General features: G+C 39.3%; 1 protein-coding gene across 1 annotated transcript in view; it reads right to left on the bottom strand.

Annotated features, from left to right (window-relative positions):
- MYO3B (myosin IIIB) overlaps positions 1–21838 on the bottom strand; it is a 296479-nt gene that overhangs the window by 189958 nt on the left and 84683 nt on the right. The window contains exon 10 of the mRNA XM_065413693.1: positions 3807–3872. Within this exon, the coding sequence (XP_065269765.1) occupies positions 3807–3872 (66 nt within the window). The remainder of the gene's footprint in view (positions 1–3806; positions 3873–21838) is intronic.

Here is a 21838-nt window from a genome sequence, read left to right as displayed (position 1 = left end):
AGGTAATTCGATCCAAGATACTTCGACTTCAGCTACAGCGTAGCTGAAGTTGCGTATCTTGGATCGATCCCGCCCCAGTGTAGACCAGCCCTAAGTGAGGGAAGGGAGAGAGTTTTGACCTCACCTAGCTACATCCAGGTAAAAAGTACCTGTGCCTTGTGTCCACTGGGGCAAAATCACTAACTCAAATTGTATTAGCATTCTGTGGATTTCATGTTAACAAAAGTAATTTACCTTTATTGCCTACAATCAGCTCAAGAGCTAGATGAAAAATAACACTAGATCTTCCAGCTTGGAAGTTTTACAAATTACTGTGATATGTGAGTGAGTACTTAGAATACAAAAGCCTCTCAGGACAGGAAAAACATTTTGGCATTTCATCTGGAGCACTGCTGTTACTCTGAACAAGGCACAGAAATATGGAAAAGAAACTACATTGCCTAAATTTGCCAGTGTTGGCAAGGATGAAATCATTGTATCAACAGAACTGAAGTTAAAGGTATGCTTAGCTGAAGCAGCATGCTCCGTTTTGTGTCAATACACAGGTCTGGACCACAACTTGAACCAGATAAGCTTGTTATGCAAATGATGTTGGCCATCAGGAGAGAAGTAGATAATGAAATTACTACAAAGCCAACCACTCATCACAAGGGTGACAGAAACATCAGGCAAGGTCCTAACATATGGATAAAAGGCAGTAAGGAATTTATATAATCATTACTTTTAATTTATCATAACTGAGCTGTCATGAGTCATGCATTGACAAATGCATAACTAACGCATATAAATGAGCCAATTATCACTAATGGCTAAAAGGTTCACAGCTGTATAGTCTGATGTTTTTATTATTGTAAAAAAATGAAAGTTTACTAATGTAAACTGAAACGTTGGTAAAAATGTTTCGTAACCTCACCTCATATGGGAGATTGCTAGTAAACAAAATGTGGCAATGTCACAGCAAATTCCATTCCAATGTTCTCTTTCATCAAACTATAAAATTGGCAAATGTATTACAAATTGTTGTATTGCTTCAGATATCATTTATGTTTAAAACACTGCTTATCAGTACACTTCACTGCTTCATTGTGTATGTTACTGTAAAAACACAAAGCAGGTTCAACGAACTTGGAGAAAAGCTGTTGGGAAACAAATAATTAAAATTGATCGGATTACAAACGTATAATTTCAGGGTATCAAAAAACTGAAAAGACAAGTATTACACTGGATATATAAACCACCAAACCTTGACTCCTTCTATAAAGTCATTTATACCCTATTGGATTTCAGTGCTCACATTTAATTAAAAGTTTGAATAAATGTCAGTAAGTGTTAAGCTTAATTTATTGTATTGTTCCCAAGCTCTGAAAGGTTTTCCAAGAATGAAGGCACCAAGAAGGAAGCGTGTGGAGGACAATGCTGAAGCAGGATGTATCAAATAGTTGAATGTCGTTCTCATGTTTACCAACTGCCTTGTCTCTACACAATACAAATAGAATATTAGACACTCGGTGATGGTTTTCTCCCGAACGTTGGCCACAAGCACCTCAAGCTTCGCATTTTAGGGGTTCTCTGTCACTATGGAAGAAAAGCCAACCATCATCCATTGTGGATTTTTATCCTTTGTAATTAATCGGTGATCACAATGTACTACATAGTTACTAGTTAAACCAGGCACATGCAGCATAGAAAAACAGGTCAGGTCTGTCTGCTCCAAATGCACAGAGTTCTACTACTTCAGCAAAAAAAAGAATCTCCCTTAGTTTTCAGCAGTAGTAGATACCATCTATAGGTCAGCCAGCACATTATGCCCTACCTTATCCCTGATCCAAAAAACACTGAAGTCAATAGGAGTCTTTCCACTGACTTTAATCGGCTTTGGATCAAGTCCTTAATCTTCAACCTCCTAAAATGGGAAGTTGCCCCAAAAGACCAATTTCAGAAAGTCTGTGTCAGACTCAGTTCGTGTACCACTGCTAGTTCAAGAGATTTCTGGATATATTATTTGTGGCATAGTTACAGAACGGACCTAGCCAGGTTTTCAAAGCCAAGGGGAAAAAACAAAAACTGAGGAGTGTTGTTTCAGTTGAAGCACCAGGAATAAGAGATTTAAATCATTAAGTAACTTGAATAGTGTTGAATCAATAAGGATCTGATAATATTAGGGCATATTCGCGCAGAATGACGTCCTAAGATATGGTGAACATAACATAAGAATGGCCATACTGGGTCAGACCAAAGGCCCATCTAGCCCTGTATCCTGTCTTCCAATAGTGGTCAATGCAGGTGCCTCAGGGGGAATGAACAGAACAGGTAATCATCAAGTGATCCATTCCGTCGCCCATTCCCAGCTTCTGGCAAACAGAGGCTAGAGACACCATCCCTGCCCATCCTGCCAAATAGCCATTGATGAACCTATACTCCATGAATTTATCTAGCTCTTTTTTGAACCCTGTTATAGTCTTGGACCTCACAACATCCTCTGGCAAGGAGGTCACTTCCTCTGCAGTGTGGGGCACGGGTCACTTGTTGGAGGATTCTCTGCACCTTGAGGTCTTTAAACCACGATTTGAGGACTTCAATAACTCAGGCATAGGTTAGGGGTTTGTTACAGGAGTGGGTGGGTGAGATTGTGTGGCCTGCGTTGTGCAGGAGGTCAGACTAGATGATCATAATGGTCCCTTCTAACCTTAAAGTCTATGAGTCTATGAGTTCCACAGGTTGTTTTAAATCTACTGCCTAGTAATTTCATTTGCTGACCCCTAGTTCTTGTGTTACGAAAAGGAGTAAATAACACTTCCTTATTTACTTTCTCCACACCTGTCAGGATTTTATAGACCTCTATTATATCATATATTTGCTTATTAATGGAAGTTATTATAAGACTTTTGGTAAATTATGCACGTCTTAGTTTACTTGTACTAACAAACAAAACATGAGTTTGGTTTATTAAGGATCCCATGCTGAAGCTGGGTGGCACCTACATAACACATCAGTCCCTAACTTAATATGTTCTGTTGGTTTTGGTTTGTAAGCGGTATCCAAGGTTGAATGGAGGGGGGTTAGGACAACTGCTTTGTTCCTCTCCTTTTTAATTTTGATTTTTAATTGCCTAGAACAGGGGTAGGCAACCTACGGCACGCGTGCCAAAGGCGGCACGTGAGCTGATTTTCAGTGACACTCACACTGCCCAGATCCTGGCCACCAGTCCAGGGGACTCTGCATTTTAATTTAATTTTAAATGAAGCTTCTTAAACATTTTTAAAACCTTATTTACTTTACATACAACAATAGTTTAGTTATATATTATAGACTTATAGAAAGAGACCTTCTTAAAAACATTAAAATTATTACTGGCATGTGAAATCAGAGTGAATAAATGAAGGCTCGGCACACCACTTCTGAAAGGTTGCCAACCCCTGGCCTAGAATTTACTTCAGCAAACCCTTCCCTGCAAGGCGAGTCCATATGTTGCTACCACATCTCCTATACTACCAAACTTTACCTCTAAGCCATCAAGCAAACCAGGTGTATTAATAGATGCATCCTTGGTCCATCACAAATCAAGAAGCTAGTCAACTTAGTATAGTCCACAGCTGCTGTTGGGCAAATTGCATGAAGAGATCAAACTGAGCTGGTCAGTTTTCAAAACATGACATGCGGTCTTCAATTTCTGAGATCATATGTGTTATAACCTTCTACCAAGCAAAACAACTGTGTGTACCAAGTAAATTCTGCTTCCAGGGTTTCATGTCACTCTGTAAGGTCTTGCAGAGTAAGCAGTTTTTAAATGGAAGGAAAAAACTCACTGTGAAATGAAGTGGTTGAATCCTCTGCACCATTTTTCTGGATGTAGCAAAGTAGGAGGAGGATTTCTGAAAAATACACAGTTTTCAATTTTTAAATGTTAAGGGCAGATCTGTTAAATCATAATGTTATTGCAATTTTCTCATGGATCTTCAACAAAGATAATATAAGTTCTGTTAGAAAATGGTGACACAGAAAGGAATGTCCAAATAGTCTATATGCTTTGGATGCCTGTTTCATTCGGTTTGGGGTTTTTTTTGACAATTCCTCTCCCTCTTAATGAATTTCCCCTTTTTATTTCATTGCTGTTGATGCTGGTGACAAGTACAGAATGCATAGTGCACATCATGCAAGCTTTCCCACAGTTTGCTTTAATGCAGCTTGACTCTGAAAGGATCATCTGAGGGCTGAGCAGTTAATCCAGTCTCCATGCCCATTCAGTACTTGGCTTCTCCACTCAGCTAACCAATTATGATCGTGATATTCAGAAACATGGACACCTGCATATTAAAAACTAAGGGAGAGATCATCAACAAATGGTGGTAACTTTCAGCCATTAATGACTTGATCCTTGTATATTCTGGTAACCTGGAGATTAATGTTTCCGTATAATGAGCACTAAAACTATTACAAATGTAGCATATGAATTTTGTAGTAACATTTTCCACTCATTACTTCTTACATTACATATTAACAGAGGTTTCCATTAGAATGCATCCAGACGCTTACATTGTTGTATGCAGTGTAGTTGTAGCCATGTCAGTCCCAGGATATTTGAGAGAAAAGATGGGTGAGGTATTATCTTTTATTGGACAAACTTCTGTTCCTTTCCCAGACCTGAAGAAGAGTTCTGTGTGGCTTGAAAGCGTCTTTCTCACCAGCAGAGGTTGGTCCAATAAAAGATATAATCTCACCCATCTTGTCTCTCCAGAGTCTTAGAAATAACAAATATGCTGCCATATATTAGTTGCCATATAACTACTTTCCCCACTGAATACTACAGTAAGTTATATAGATAAGTAAATATTGGCCCATAGTGGAACATCAAATCCAAACCGCTTGAACACTGAGGAAATTCAGACGTGGATACAATCTTGGTGACTAACATCATCTCCATCAGAAGGATCTAGACCAGAAAAACAGATCTGAACTCCTCAAACTTTGGGTAAGTTTGGCTCCACTTCCAGATCCAAACTTCATGGAGTAAGGCCCATTTCTAGTAAAAACAAAACAAAGTTTCCTGCCTAGCACATTGGGTCATTATCTTCCATAGCTTTCTTCAAGCAATTAAAGTTTTCAAATATGTTTGAGTAAACATAAGAAAGGTCTGTTATAAAACTTCACTAATTTGTGTTTTAATGTAATTGAGGCCACACTGAACTGGCAAAAATAGTCATATACTTTAGCTTAATCTGATACCAAATTGTCATGAATAGTCTCTACATTGCATTATGAATATCACTCATTTAATTCAGGGCCACACTCTACAACAAGACATGGTTTGGAAACATTTTGGAAAACAAAGAGTAAGCAACATAAACACAATGTAAATTTGTACTGATCTGTTTAGCAGTCTTTGAATTTCTCACACATGTACATTCAAATAGTAGCTCCGTTTAACAATTACTAATCCAAAAAAAATCAAAACAGTTTAAAAAAAGACAATATGGCTTTGTAATAAATGGACCATTTTCATTCATCTGTATCTATTCAAAACAAATGCAGTCATCTCATTTCATTGCAGGTTGTCACATTGTCTGAGCTGAATATGTTATTATTTTTCTCTTTTGTTACAGAAGATGCCGAGTGTAATTTTCTTCACAAAGTAAAGAAATTCAGAATGTTTTGAGGTGCACATCATTTATCAAATTTACCATTAGAATAAGTGTGTGATGGGTTATTTTCAATGGCACTAATATTTCAGTCCTGTCTTCCATTAACCATGTTCATATCTTTGTGTACATCAGAGAATCTGTAACTGTACATTCAAACACAAAGCACAGAGATACATGAAGAAACAAGACTATATCTGAAAGAGAGACAAGCTTCAAAAATCTCTCTTTCTAATGAACAATGGCTAGCACTTCAGATAAAACCAAGCCTCTCTCTAATGTACTTTCAAAGTGGCCTACAACAAGTATGTTTCCGGTCATTTCACTTTTGACTCCACCTACCTTACTTTACAGGAACACTGCTTTATCTGAGTATCAAAGTTCTGATAATAGCACCCATCTCTTCGGTGTCTCAGTGTAAAGCATATTCCTACTGCCCTGCCTGCAGAATGTTTGCAGTTAAACCTCCCTAGTTTGGAATTTCATTGCAAATTCAAAAGTCAAGCCTGGTTTTTTTCAAAAGTTTTGCTAGTATTCATGAACTATGTAATGTAGCTAATAAAGAACTGTTTGCATGTTCTTTTAGATACTATTCTCAAAGTCTAGCATCTGATTATATTCATGAAGGTAATAATGGGGTTTAATTTAAAGAATGTAATTCAGAGGTAGTGTCAGTTCCATAGCATTATTTCACTAAGAATATTCTACAAAGAAGCTTTATAAAGAGACCACAGGGTAAAACATTTACACTTTAATACATCCCATGTTGCAGATGTTATCATGGACCCAGGTAGGATTTCATAATGGAAGAGCAGACCAGTGAACCAAATGTTATTGTTGATTTGCCTGTGAGAATACAGTTAGTCAATTGATTATTTTCTGGCTAAAGGAAAATCATGTAAAAACAGAATGATCCCTGCAAATAGCCATCAGATTCTGCTAGCATCAAAGGTGCCTGCTTCTTCTTTTATTGGCTACTCAATATTCCATCCACCAAATCATAAATCATGGACACTTATAAAGTAACTAATGAGTCCCTGAGTTTATGGACAGTTTCTTGAGCCTAATATTTCTGTATCTGTTCATGGAAGAATTTGGTGTTATTCCTAAATTCTCTCTAATCATCTAGGCTAAGCTGGAAAGGTGGTTTTATAGTTAAATCACAGATCTGGATGCCAGAAGTCCGGGATTCAATTCCTGGTGCTGCCATAGACTTCTGTGTTCTTAGGCAAGTCTCGTAATCTGGGTCTCAGTTGCCCTATCTGTAAAATGGGGATGATACTGTTTACCCACCCCAGCTTGTTAAGAGGCTAAATTTAATTAATGTTTGTAAAGCACATTGAGATCCTTTGATGGAAGATGCTATTTAAGTGCAAGGTATTATTAATACCTTTATATGCTTCTACTATTTAAATTACCCAATAGATGAAATGTTGCATCTTGGTCCATTGCACAGAGAGTCTAGCAATTGACTTTAGGGAATATAACCAAAGAATGTTTAAGCAACATTAAGGCCTGATTTAAAATCACAATATTGAAGAACATTGAATGAAGTTTGGAACCCAGTCTTACTGTCCACTCTGCATTCATGTGTGTTCAGAAAAAAGCCAATTCACTTGCCACTGAAGTTAAATCAGATCTGCTGTGTTACTTAAGGATAACGTTATATTCCCCTATAGCCTTTTACAGGCTGATTCTATGGAAGCCATGGTAACCTCATAATAAACCATGAAGCCAAGAAGTGTAGGCATGCCAATTATTGGAGATTTATGGACACCTAGCACTCAGTGGGTTCCCCTACAAATGGCCACATATGCAGGAGTAAATAAAATACCAGCTGAAATAAGGTATAGGACATGCTGATTAACATGTAATGCAATTCACTGAGAGTCATGTTATGCTACAATAAGAGATAATACAATTGTAACAATTCTAACAACAATACATTTACTAAGAAAAGTCCTTCCCAAATGGGATTTCTCAAGTGCTTGGCAGTTTTCTTTTCCAGTAATCATCATCCTAGCTTTAGGGATATATCTCCTATGCCCAGACCTGCATTTCCCCCCCTGTAAACTGGAACTCTGGCTCTTTCAGCTATCCCTCACTGCCTGGATATCTGGCTCCCTTGTTCCTCTTGGGTGACAGGAGCGTCAATTTGCTTAGCTTCTCTTGGTGATGCCTCAGTTGCTTCACGGCACTACAAACCTCACTTGTGCCACACTAATCCCAATTTAACTGAACTCAAATTAAAAACTAGTATAAACATACTGTAATGTTAATTGTTCCAACTCTTTGCACCATATCATGGCATTAAGAATGCAGATGACGTTAAGAACTCACTGTGTTAATATCTTGCTGCCATCCTTGGGCTGAAGCTCCCCTCCTGAGCTCACTAATAGGAGATTTTAAAGAAAATTCTAGCGTTGGTAAGGCCACCCCTCTCTCAAAATCATAAGCAACACTCTGGCATTCCCTTTTCCCAGAGAGATGCCTTTCTTTCTTTCTCCTTTTCAGAAGCACCTTGTCCGCGGTCTGTCCTACCCCAAGAGGATTCAGGTAGCTATAAGTGACTCCGTTGTCATCAAATATCTCCTGATCAGTCCTGAGGCTGTAGCAGCTCAGGCGCTGCTGGAGGAAGCTAAGCGATGGCCTTCCAAAGCCTTTTTAAATAGCGTGTTAGCTTAATTTTCCTTTTTATAATCAGATTGGCCTTGAACACACAATACTCACCAAGGATTCCTACAGAGTTTTTATGGACAGTTCAATATATAGGACAAGATCTTGCCATCCTGTGGAAAGGCACTCTGCAGGTCTCAAAGTTAGATGGGACAAAATGTAGTTTAGTTAGGACAAAGGTTTCACTGCATTGTATGGTGGAGGTGGGAATTACCACGGATCTTGGCGCATCTGAAGAGGCCAAGGTTCCTGCAAAAGGCAGCCAGACAAACTCCTAAGACAACTGTTGAGTCTTAGGCACATGAAAATAGGTTAATATCCAGGGATATGTAAATGTCCAAGAATTTGGTTTTCCTTTGAAAATACTGTAACTTTCCTGAAATCTGAAACTAATGATCAATTAAAAATTCTGATTTATAACACTGGAATTGCATGTATGAAATATAAAGTGACTGCATCAAATAGCTTATATAGTGCATACTGTATTATCATGTGTTGAACCACAGCCAAATACAGCACTTGTCTTAGTACTTTGGTCCAAACAGGAATCTATCTAAGGTCATTTGTGTCTCAAGATTATGTTATATCCAACATGTGTTATTCTACTGATGGCATCTCTTTGCATCAGCTGATGTCATTGGACTTCATTAGTATCTGGCAACTTCTGCAGCATTTTGCACATATTCATAAAAAAGCTAAATATCCATCTCTTAGTAACTTGCTGATGCGTCTTATGCAATTCTTCTTGTTCAAAAAGAGCACATGTAACCAATTCAATCATCCTTGCCATATACAAGGAGTTCAAGGACAATAGCAGCTTATTTTCTAATATAAGTGATGGATAATTGCAAGAAGTAGATATGAAGTTCATTGCATGAGCTGGCCTTTCTAAATGCACTGTGAAAATGGTTCTCTTCTGATACAAGAAGGGTGATCAACCATTTATTTCCCAAGTTTGTGCCATTTTCCCCCTAATGCTTAGTTCTATAATTAGACCAATACCAAATGTTCCATTTCCTTAGGCAGAATCATTGTTTTGCTGATGGATATTGTCCTCCTTTCACTGCATTCTCTGCCTTCCACGGTCTGATTGTTGTACTTACTTTGTGGGAGTTTTGATGAGTGAGGACTGTTGCATTGAGCCCATACAGAAGGTAACCTACATACACACACAGCACGTTTTTAAAGTGCTCCTTAGAACATGAAGACATTAGCAAGCTCAGCCCCAGAGAAGAATTGATTCTGAATGATCAGTAATAGGGAGTATGTGCTGGAAAAGTTTTAATCCGTTGAGTTTGATGTGTTTTCTGTCATTCAGTTTGCCTCCAAAGTCACAGCTGGTAAAACCAAATGGGTATTTTACCACAATCAGACCAGCGACGTGGTTCAGTGAGCACCATTTGTCCTTTAAATTAAGCCGTGTGCCTAACTACTGCTCATAGTTAATAGATTTATAATATGCAAAAGGAAAATAATGGCTTCAGATTTTAAATACTTTTTTTGACAAATTAAAAATGTTTGAAAAGCAAAATGCACTTTTAAAAAAAAATTTCAATAAATTTAGCAACATCTTTTAAAAGGAAAACTAGAACCAGTCTCAAATGAACAGATTGTATCATCAGAGCCTGCCACACTGTTTCTAATGGGGGAATTAGCAGCTGAGCATCAACACCTGTCACTGTGAACAGGCTCTGGCAAACACAACCAGGTACATGCTTCTTGTGAATTTCTTACAACAGTTTGAAATGAGACAACCAGAGACAATATTTATGTTGATATTTGCCAGGTTTATACTTAAACAGACTTCACTTGAAATGATACATATACACCTATTTCCTAAGGTGAAATTTTCTGTCTATAAAAAAAGTGAAGTTAATGATGTGTAATAATGAGATTCTTCCACAAATGGTTACATAATACAAATGGCTTGTATGAAAATAGGTAAATACCTGAATGAAATTTACACCTAACAAGTTCTCCTACAGGCTTAAGGTCTGACCCTGCAAAGACTTACTATTCTGTATAGTCATACAGAAATTAACCAGACTGCTCACAGTAGGAGTGAGTACCTACCTATACCTGCACTATGGCAGACTTTCCATAGACTTTAATGGGAGTTGCCTGAGGCCCTAGGCCAAGAAATATACATTTACAGATTCAGGTCCTGAGGTAGCAGGACTGGCTAGAGAGTCAGTCACAGCTAATGAGTATCCTTTTCAAGCCCAAAAGATCTCCCACTCCACTGCCTTAGTCACAATACGTTTGAAAGGGCCCCAGGGCACTTTTATGTCTGGGTCTCACATAGGGAGGTCAAAGAGGAGATCATAATGACAAGAAATGGGCAAGACATGCTGTCCTCATAATTAATCTAGTGTGATTTGTCAAAAGGCTTGAAAAATTTCCTCAACAGCCACTAAACCAAACTAAGCCTAATAACCAGTATGAACACCTCCTGGGCCACTAATCACCCTAAAGCCATATGCCCTAAAATTTAAAGGAATACAACAGTTGTGTCCTGTTAATTGTGCACTGTATTTAATTAAAATATTATCAATCCACTTTGAATTTAATTCTTTTTAAATATGAAACCTACTAAAAAGCTGGTCACATAGCAGTAAAATATATTTGTTACAACTATTATCTGATGGTTTTTACATCTATTTATTAAATAATACATTCAACAAATAGTATTTGGCCAGCTATCGAGCTAAGTGAGGACTGCAAAAAAGTATTTGTTGAGAAAATTATTTGACTGAAATCTCTCAAATTATATATTCACTGAATACTACTTTCTATAGGCCACACCCATGCTCCTTCTTTCTTATGCCCGTCTGTACCCTAACCACCCACATACCAGGATTGAAAATTTACCAAGCACCTTACAGCCAGTAGACTAAACCTACTAGCCACAAACTGATAAAGATGGCGTTCCCACTAGCAATGGGTAATGCCCAAGAGAGAAAGCAACCCTGCACAGTCTCCCTCAGCTCCTGGGGAGGAGGTCGGAACTTGCAAGGCAGGGTGCTGACACACTCTCAGCAACCCAAAAACCACTCTCTCTCCCCCCACACTCCCTGTCACACTCCAGCCCACCCCACCCCTTTTGAAAAGCACGTTGCAGCCACATGAATGCTGGGATAGCTGCCCATAATGCACCGCTCCCAATGCAGCTGCAAATGTGGCCAAGCCAGTGCACTGTCAGCTGTCAGTGTGGACAGACTGCAGCACTTTCCCTACTCAGCTGTACGAAGGCGGGTTTAACTCACAGCGCTGTACAGCTGCAAGTGTAGCCATACCCTTAGACCCCAACACAAGCACTGTGTAGTGTGCTTCTGAATCTAGGAAAGTTTTAACTTGCTCATAGTTTATTAGTTCACTGGCTACAATAAAGTCCATTTTAAATGCATCCCATGTGTTCCCCCCCCCCATTTTGACATATTAGGGGGTCTCCAAGACCCCAATATGGAAATAGTTGGGTGATTTTTGGTCCAATATGAAGCTTAAATGTGCAGAAAACAAAAACATTCAGTTTAAATTATTCCAAATCATCGTCACTTTCGAGCAGTAAAGATATGCCAGTTCAAATCATGTGGGATTTCCCTTCATTTAAACAAGAAATGGCTGCCCTCAAGTTAGACCAAAAGATATTGACAGACCAGAATCAGTTAAGAATATCAGTACTGGAAGTAAAATGCTTCGATATGTTTCACTATCTTTTAATTACAATTCCATAACCAGCAGATATTTCCTCCACCACTGGGACTCTCACTCTGACACTTCGTTGTGCGCATGCTATTGAAGTCAGAGCCAAGTCCCATGGAATATAATATGTATATTTCGAGATGCAAGTTAAATAGACAAATATACTGATAAGATTGTGGATTATTTATTGCTGAAAAGACTGTAGAAAGAATGTATTTTTTTCCTGAGTTTTCATGATTCTTTCTCCTGATGCACTAAAATATAAATTGGACATTTGTTTTCTTTTCACTTCCCAGAAACAAATAATACTCTGGGAGCTTTGTGAGAATCATAAAGCCACATTGGCCCTCTTCTCTTTGTGATTTCAGGCTATATTTTTTCACCACCACTGAAGAGGCAAAAAAACAGATTAACGATTAGACACTCCAGCTGGCTTGTGAGGTTTTGACTGACAGCTGGAGAAAAATTTTTCCTGCAGCTGTAAAAGAAAAACAAGTGAACAAGATACCAAACAGATTTTTAAAACTAAAATTTTAATCAGGATTTGTTGGCAAGTCTCCAACCATGAACATTTTTTGGCAGTCGGCATAGTAATGAGCAAGAATCTATGTCGACATATAAATTCAGTTTCAAAATTATACAGAAAACATCTTTCAAGTTTCAAGAAGCACTATATAAATCACTGGAAGAAAAACATTTCAAGAAGAATATAAGGAGGTGGCCAAAAGAGATTCTTTTTCATGTATCGAGCCCAGTGTTTCAAAGCAGTATTTGTATAACAAATCATGAGTCACTTATAAAGCAATAATGATATGTGCAAATTTGTATGCATTTAGCATACTAAATTATTTTGAAGGTCAAATCATAACATTCAGAAGAAACATTTAAGAAAATAAACTCAATTATATGAATGTTGAAGTTCATACAGACTAGAAACATGGCTGTTAAAGTATGGCAAAGTGTTCTGCTTGGGAACATCTGGATTATCTTTGACTTTTTCCCTTGAACATTGCAATTCACAGGCCACTGGTTTCAGACTGATTTGGCAGCTGCACAGGTTTTATTAGCCTTTTGCAGGACCTGACAAGGCATCATTTATTTCTGTCATTTACTTTTCCGTTTCCAGTTTCAGTTTCTAGCTTCATTCAGACAGAAACAAGTATTATATTTCACAGAAACCTTCAGATGCAGATGAATAAATAGAGTTTTGCTTTTCAATGGTTAAGCTTCATAATGTATATTTAACCTAATAACTTTATGGTTATGGGATGGCATTTCATTTATTCATGAAAATCTTTGAAAGTTAAGGGGCAACTGAAATTAACAGCTGGAATTGAAACTGGGGAAGTATTGTGAAAGATTTTTTTTTATTTATAATTAGTTCACATCTTTACTGCAATGTATTATTTTGCTTTTCTATTAAAACCATGGCTTTGTGAATTTGCAAAGAGGAGAGTGCCAATTACCAAAGAAGGAAATTTGCGCCTGACTGAAATACATACAGTATTGTCTAGACATTGCAATTCTGTAGTTAGAATATTAAAACATTCCAATTACACCGTATATTTATATCTGAAATTAATGCCTTAAGTAGAATCCATAGGTGAAAATCTGGCAAGTGGGTTCATAAGGACATCCATTCTGAGTTCTTTGTGTACCACAAAACTCACATTCATTTCCAGCCTACTTACCAGCCCGGACAGGGGCCACGTGGCTGACAGCAGTACTTTTCTGTGATGCAGAGCAGATCTGCCTCTGTACATTCAGACTAAGAGCTGCAAATGAGCAGGGTCAAGGGAAGGAATACTGATTGGGCAGCCACAAATCATTTTTCTGATGGGGAGGAGGAGCACAGATTAGCAGGGCCAGATTAAGGCAATCCAGAAGCCTAAACATACCCCACGTAGGGACCATGTGACTCCGCTCCCATGTTGTGATTTGCCTTTGCTTGGGATGGCAGGGACCATGAACACAAGAGCTATCTGCTGACGTTCCATCACCACCTCTCCCAAGCTCAGGAGGTCTGAGGTCTGTCCCAGAGGAGGGAATAATCTCCTCCTTCCCACCCCAGCAGATGAAGGGGCCCTGCTGACACTACCACAGCAAAGCCAGGATTTTCAGGTCTTCAGTTTCCATTTTTTTCATCAAAAAACCCAGCATACGTCAACCAAAATCTTTCCATGAAAATTTTTGTTTTATTCAATAAGCTATTTTTGGTCAAAAAATGGTTCTATGAAAAAAAATTGCTGACCAGCTCCATTATTTATTTGTTTGTTTATTATGCTAGGTACTTTAAAGGCAAAGGCTATTCCCTCCCTTGAACAATTTGGAATCTAAGGGCCCGATTCCGCCATCCTTACTCAGATGGAGTACTAGTTACAGAGTGAGATACTATTCTGTGTGGTCAAAGGTAACAGTATTGGGTCCTAAAAAAAAAATATCAGGACACAACAAGTGAAAGCAAAATGCACAGGAGTGGGTAGGAGAGCTAGGGCATAGAGGTTACATACACAAAATTACACCATGATGTCTGAGAGGAAAGAAAACGGAATAGAAAGAAGGGAAGCAAAGTCTACCAAAAGGAATAGTAACAGGGTTACATTTTTAAAAAATGTATTAGATAAGATACAATGGGGGGCAGTCCCTCCAGAAACTATGGAGGGTGGTGACCCCCCCCCCCATCTCTAGCTAATCAAAGCTTCTGGAGGTGGGCCTGTGCCAACTCACAGTACACAACACAAAAGCACTGTGCAGTGCGCTGTGTTTGGCTGTCTCCATTCACAAGAGGTTGGGGACTGAGATAAAAGGGTCACAGGACAAATTCAATAGCTGAACTATGTGAAAAGGTTTCTACAATGCCTGCCCACAATAAACTTTGCTTGCGCCAGAGTTGTCAATCACTCACTCTCATGAAGAGTGCATTCACTTCAAATTTTTAGAACAAAGAATACCTAGAGAAGTCACATACAGCTTGAATGACAATAGTATAATAGGGGCTTGCTGGTTTTCATCCGAAACACCACCATGCAGCATTTTGAAAATGATGTAGGGGCCCAATCTTTATCCCACTGAAGTCAGTGGCAAAACTTCCACTGACAAGACTGGCTGTAAAGAAAAGTCATCAATAAAATGTGATACATGTAAAGATGAAATCAGCAATTTACATGTAATTGTGGGCATGTAGGTGCATAAACCTAATGTAGCTCAACTTGTAACTAAGCGCATGTATTGAGGCCCAGAAAAAAGGAACATTGTCCTTGACCAATGAAAGCTTATTATGGGACCAATGGTTTTTGTGCTACTATTGACAAAAGTTCTTGGTGCTCACATCATGATCTGCACACGCCATAACCAGGGAACATTTTGAGCTATAATCAGGCCCACCTGTATATTTCATCTCCCAGCAATGGAATCTCAAGTTGTTTGGTTTATTTTTTAAACAGACATTTTCCTTTCTTTAGCTTTGGCTTTTAGCTCTACAGAAAGGGTTTTGCAAAGGTGAGACAGACTGTGGCAGTGCTGCAATGCTGCAGATTAATGCATGTTCACATTTATAATCCACGGTCTCTTATCATCTTTGAGAATGTGTTTGGCCCCGACACAGGGGTATAAAGGAGGGAGAGGGCACAAGGAACCTTCCTTCCCTCCCCCGCCCCCAGCACAGGGCCATGCAAAATGTGAATCTTGTGCTCAAGGAGTGCAAGAACTCTGCATAGTTAACATTACTTTAGGACTAACCTCCTGCAAAGGTGATGGGGAGGAGAAGGAAGGGTGTTTGGCCATCCCCTGCACTCTCACCAAAGCTTTTGCAGTAGCTGTGCTCCCCAGAGCTTCAGGAGGAATTGAGCCTACCTCAGACACAACAGGCCTTTTTCATATCCCCAATGCAGTAGAGCAGCGGCTCTGTAAGAATCCACCAGTCACAACTACTGGCAAGAGAAAGGAAGCAGCTTCAGACATCCGGAAAACTTCATCCAGCTTTCATGTTTAGTTTTTGAAATCTTATGATCAGAGCTTTGCTGGATGTTATTTAACAGTTTGCAAATACCAGAATAACTATTTCCAGGCACCTGATCTGCAAATAGTAAGATGCTAGCAATCTGTTTGTGTCCAGAGGTAGCAAAATATGATTGGATTCTTTTGCATAATCTGATCAAATTACCTGTGATGATTTCAGACAAGTCTCTGGTATCTGAATGAAATATTTTGAAAATAAGTGAAGGATGAAATTTGAGCTATAGTGGAGGGGAGAATGCAAGGGCAGAGAGCAAGAGACAACGAGAATTATTAGCGATACTATACAATTGAACCAGAGCTGGCCTTTTGGTCCTGCAAAGCCCGTTGGCCACTGACCCCTTGATTTGAGGGAACCAGAAATGTAAAGGAGAAAAACAGCTTTCGTTTTGGGGAGGCAGTGTTGTCAAATAGATAGAGCACTACACTGGGAGTCAGGAGACCTAAGCTCCATTCCCAGCTCTGCCACTAACCTGCCTGTGTGACCTTGAGTAAATCACTTCACCTTTCTGTGCCTCAGTTTTACCTCCCTTTGTCTGCCCTATCAGTTTAGATTATAAACTGAAGGCAAAGACAAAGTGCTTTAATTTTATATAGCAAGAAAGGAAACCAATGAAGGGATTCAAGAAGGGGGTGATCCAGGGGTGCTGGAACAATTTGTATAGTGGGGTGCTGCAAGCCATTTAACCGAACTGTAAACCGTGTATATAATGGAAACTACTTCAAGCCAGGGGTTGAGGCAGCACCCCCAGCAGCTCTAGTTTCAGCACCTATGGTGATGGGTGGGTAAGATGATTTTATCAGAGGTGAGAAGCAGGACAGAATGTCAAAGAGAAGATTACAGTAGTCAAAACAGAGTGATATGATCAAAGTGTGGCTTTAGCAGTGGAAAGTGTGGACACAGGTCATACTACATATGAAGGAGCAATACGACTTAAAAAGAGATTTGATATAGGGAGAGACAAATCAAGGATGTGAACTGGGGAAATACAGAGGGAAGAGTCTTCAACTGAGATAAAGAAGGTAGGAAAAGGGGCGTTATAAGAAACCCAATTTTTGAGAGCATGAGTTTGTGATGGTGGTGGATGATTGAGAGGGAGCTCAGGGGAGACTGGACAGAGGGCAAGAGGCAGGAGTAGAGAAGTATATTTGGGAATCATAAAGAGTTCATGGTTCAAACCATGGGAGCAGAGGTGGTAGACAAGAGAAGGAGATTGAATGAAATCCCAGCCCCAATAAAGTCAATAGAGTTTTGTTATTGGCTTCATTGGGGCCAGAATTTCATCTTTCATGTACAAGAGGACAGGAGTAACTATTGGACATCAGTCCATATCACAAACCACCTGTACAATCCAACAATAAATTGTTTTATATCATCAATACTGTCTGTTTAAAGGCTTTCCACTATAGCAAACATCCACGCACAAGACGGGATCCTGAACTACTGCAGCATTTTTACCTTAAAACCACCAGAAAATGTTATTAGGTTTCTATGCACCAGGTAGTTGCCTATTCTCCACAGTTGAGTTACATTCCCTTTAAAGATGTCCTGCAAAGCCAGGGGGAAATGGGTTTGTGACCTTTTTTCATGTTTATGACATATAAAGCAGGCCTGAAATGTTAACTTCTACTTGTTTTATCACCTTAGGCTATAAAATCTTATCTTCCCTCCTTTGTTCGAGTACTCCTTGGAGAGCCAAACAACTTAAGGGACTTGAACCTGGGTCAGTAGGGCTCCAGCTGGGTGGTGCTTCTACACCACCACCAGACAGCCTTCGCAAAGCCATGGTCAATAGACTGTACATCGTGAGAGACCGGTCACTGCAGGAAGTGCCACCCATGATAGAAATGACTGGCAGCCCCTCCCATGACCTCTGATTGGCCACATTACATGATGCACGACAATATTAACTATACAGATTGAGTATTACATTTTCTTTAATGTTTAGCCACTTTCCTCAGGTCGGATCTCTGCTTTTGTTTCCATTGCAAGATGTTTTCTGGCTTTTTCTCCCCCATACAGTTCAAGCAGATGTTGCCTGTAAAAGTCTGATGTGTTTGCATGCTGGCAACACACCATGGTTCATCAACTAGCCAAATAAAGCTATCCTTTTGTAATTCAGCACATCTCTTCTCTACACTTGTTTCTAATATGCGAGAGGTCTGATAAGAGGGAATCTGTGATAATCTACAAACTATTAACTTTTTGTAAAGAAAGAAACCTAGGAGATGCATTCTGGCCAGTTCTACCAAATTAAGTTGCACAATATAAAATCCCTTCTTCTAGCCTTGTATAGCGATGGAAGGCCAATATACTATACCAATTTTTTGATTCTGAAACTTTCTTGGCACCAGGGCTGCTGGAGGCTAGTGCACACTTGGGTGCTAACCTCACCCGAAAAGGGCAAGGAATGGGTCATGTGCCTATCTCACTTCCCACTGGCTAGCAGAGCTAGGGTGGCACAGATGATGATTATATGCTACAACCTTTCAAAGGGTATGACAGGGTTTTCTCTGACCCATGTTTCCAGCTCTCAGAGTTCTCATAACCTCCCCCCCCCCAACATGTGACTATAGTTGTAAAGCCACAACCATATGGTCAAACATGCTGGCCTCTCGTTTTTAATATTTTCCCTTTCTGCAGGTACGGTGCAAAAGAGAGTATGATGTCCTTCAGTGTAGAAATGATGATACTAGAGTCAGGCTGTCAGGCAAAACAAAACCTGCCATTTCTCTCCCACTTACATCTTCTCTGGTCCTATTTGTCCCGCACACCAACCTTCTACCCCAGCCCTGAGCCCCCTCCCACACTCCAAGCCCCTCATCCCCAGTCCCATCCTGGAGCCCGCACCCCCTCTCACACCCCAACCCCTACCGCAGTCCAGTGAAAATGAGCGAGGGTGGGGGAGAGCGAGTGAAAGAGTGAGGGGGGTGGAGTGAGTGGGGGCGGGGCAAGGGTGTTTGGTTTTCTGCAGAAAATTGGCAACCCTACATGGTAGCCAAAATTTGCATTTTTTTTTACCTGAAGTTAGACATCTAAATCCACTTAAAGACTCCTCAATAAGTGGCCAATGTGATATGGCTGTAACCTCTTGCCTTCAGAGTTTATTCCAGAGCTTCACCTAGTTAAAGCCCCTTGCACATTTTCCTGCTTGGTGTTTACAACCATCATTTGATCACGATGGATAAGGACTATTTCATTCTTGCTATTAAAATGCTTCTCTGTCATATCCAATCAAAGGTAGATGAAAAACCATGTGGTCTGAATATTTTCTCTCTCAGTGTTGTGTCTCCTGTCCCAACCCTATCTCTCTTCCATGAAGACAAGCAGAGAAACTGCAGGATCTTCTACTCTATACTATGGGTTTGATTCAGTCACCACCTATCTGAGGGCCCATGGCAATGGAAAGTTTACCTGGAGTGTGTCTGAAGCTGGGCAAGATGCATGGGGGCCCACAGCTGGCCAGCTGAGCCTTAAAAGTGGGTGATGTTGATCAAGGAAGAGTCTTTGGCCAGGTAACCTAGGGGATGCACCGATCCAATGTATTCCCCATGCAGCATTGACTGGTGAGTCTCCTGTGAAGCCATTATTCAGTTTAAAGCTGCCACCCTTGGTGACATCCCTAAGAGAAGGCAGCAATGAAAACACCATGTGTTCTCCCCAGGGGGTGAATCCTCCCAGGATGCTGGGGTGCAACTGGCAATCTCTGCCCTACAGCTCTTTGAAAAAAATATCAACAGAATATTTGTTGTTTAAGATTAGCTAAAGCAAAAGCAAAGCAATGTTCTTCTTCCTTCCAGTATTTAGAGCATTCAAACCAACCGCTAAGGCTTTATTTGTTTGCAGCTGCTACAGTGGAAGGAAAAAAAAAAAGATGAGTTTACACAATTTAAATCCTGATGGACCACAATTTAAATCCTGACTCAAACACTTACCGTTTTAAAAGGGAAACTGAATGCTATTTGAGCAGACTTTCTAAATGTATGCTTCATGCATGCTTGCTTTATACAGAACCAAGGCATTCTTAAAATTTCAAGCAGGAAAACCTGCTCTGGTTACCTTGGTGATAAACTAAAGATAAAAATTGTACATAATTGTTGCTGATGTCACTGCTCCCATATTGTTTCCAAGGCTACAGAGAATCTCAAATAATTGTCATGTTTCATTTCTATACAGTATTGGAAGCCTATTTTCTTTGCTCAATAAATTGTTTAGTACTGCAGGTAATCTATCTAAACCTTATCTAATAAGGCATCAGTAGCCTCTCAGCAACCTCTGTTAATGATGTGGATATATATGTTGAAAATGTCGCTAGCTAGGTCTGTATCAAGCAATTTAACTCCTAGATTATCTCAATTATTTTTATCCTAAGACTCTATTTCCATAACAAAGTCTATTAATCAATCATATAAAAATATCAGAAAAGTAAATGTCTTATTGCAAAGCAACACTACATGTAAATTATCAACCTAGCAGAAGCTGTTCTCTTGCTTGAATGGCAGAAAATTGGCTAAGTATTTATAACTCACTGATTTTTCCATCCAGCCTTCAAATTCACAAGTACTTCTCTGCACAACACAAACTTAGCCATGCCCCATTTTCTCCACTATAACCTCTAGTTTACATTGCTTTGTAGCGAGAATCTCCTTAACATTATTAATTACTGTATTTAATGACAAGTTCTTGTTTAGAGTGTAACTGCCTCAGGACAACTACAATCTATGCCATTATCTAGTGTAGTTTCTTAGGAATTCTTGCTTAAATGGTAACCAGTTCTGACAACATACTAAAAAATATATATATTTAATGTTCAATTATTTGCAAAGCAGAATATGTACAGCTAAGCACAGCCCTATAAATCTAACCAGAATGCTGCATTTCCAATGCTCAATTGTGTTGAAATAGACAATTGTTAGTGGGCATCCATCTACCCCCTCTCCTTGTGTAGGATGTGCCTTTCATCACTTGACTGCACTCAGAGTGCAGGGCTTGACCTTGTCAGCATGAAATTTTCCACTGGAGCAAAACAAAATGGCACTTACTGTATCTTAGCAGTCTGCTCTTACTTATGGAATGGATTCTGAACAGTAACAATTTACTTTAGAAACTGGTTGACTAAAGTAGCTTATGTGCATATAATGCATGAAATGGGCTACATATGGATTTACTAAACAAATCTGGCAGGCAACTCTGTTCTGTACTAGAATTCTGAAAAAGTCAAAGAGCAGAACACAGGACACCACAGCATACAAAAGACGGGCCTTTCCCTCTGTTTGTAAAGGGAATAGCTAGTATCAGAGCTGAGCAAATACTACCAACATGTTTCCATGATTATTCATGTACAATTCTCAGCTAATTCATTTTGATTGTGCTCACGTCTCATCTGTGCTCACTTTCCACAAATGCTCTAGCAAACGGGTTTACTGGCAGGAATGCTTGCTGAAACTGCACATTTTAAGCAAATGTTGCAGAATATTTATATAAAGGATTTTTTTATGTTTGCAATCGCAAGTATTCATACTAGAAACGTAGTCTAAGAATGACTCTTATCAAATCAAGAAACAGCAGTGTACCACGTGCCTGTGTCCTATCCAAACTGCTGAAATTCTGAATATCAAAGACTGACAGTGAACTGCTCATGAACAAGCTACAGACCCTGAATTACCTGCTGAAATTATTCAGTAAATAGATGTGCACAATGAATGCATCTGCTAAAATCACAATCTATTTGTGGAAAATTGGTGAACAGAAAAAAAAAAAAGGCAAAATCTATTGAATACATTCTTAATTCATCCTGCACTAACTGTTA

The sequence above is a fragment of the Emys orbicularis genome, chromosome 11 (genome assembly GCF_028017835.1).
Source record: "Emys orbicularis isolate rEmyOrb1 chromosome 11, rEmyOrb1.hap1, whole genome shotgun sequence".
Classification (NCBI taxonomy): Eukaryota; Metazoa; Chordata; order Testudines; family Emydidae; genus Emys; species Emys orbicularis.
The sequence above is the reverse complement of the archived record's forward strand: the minus strand, read 5'-3'. Positions and strand labels throughout refer to the sequence as shown.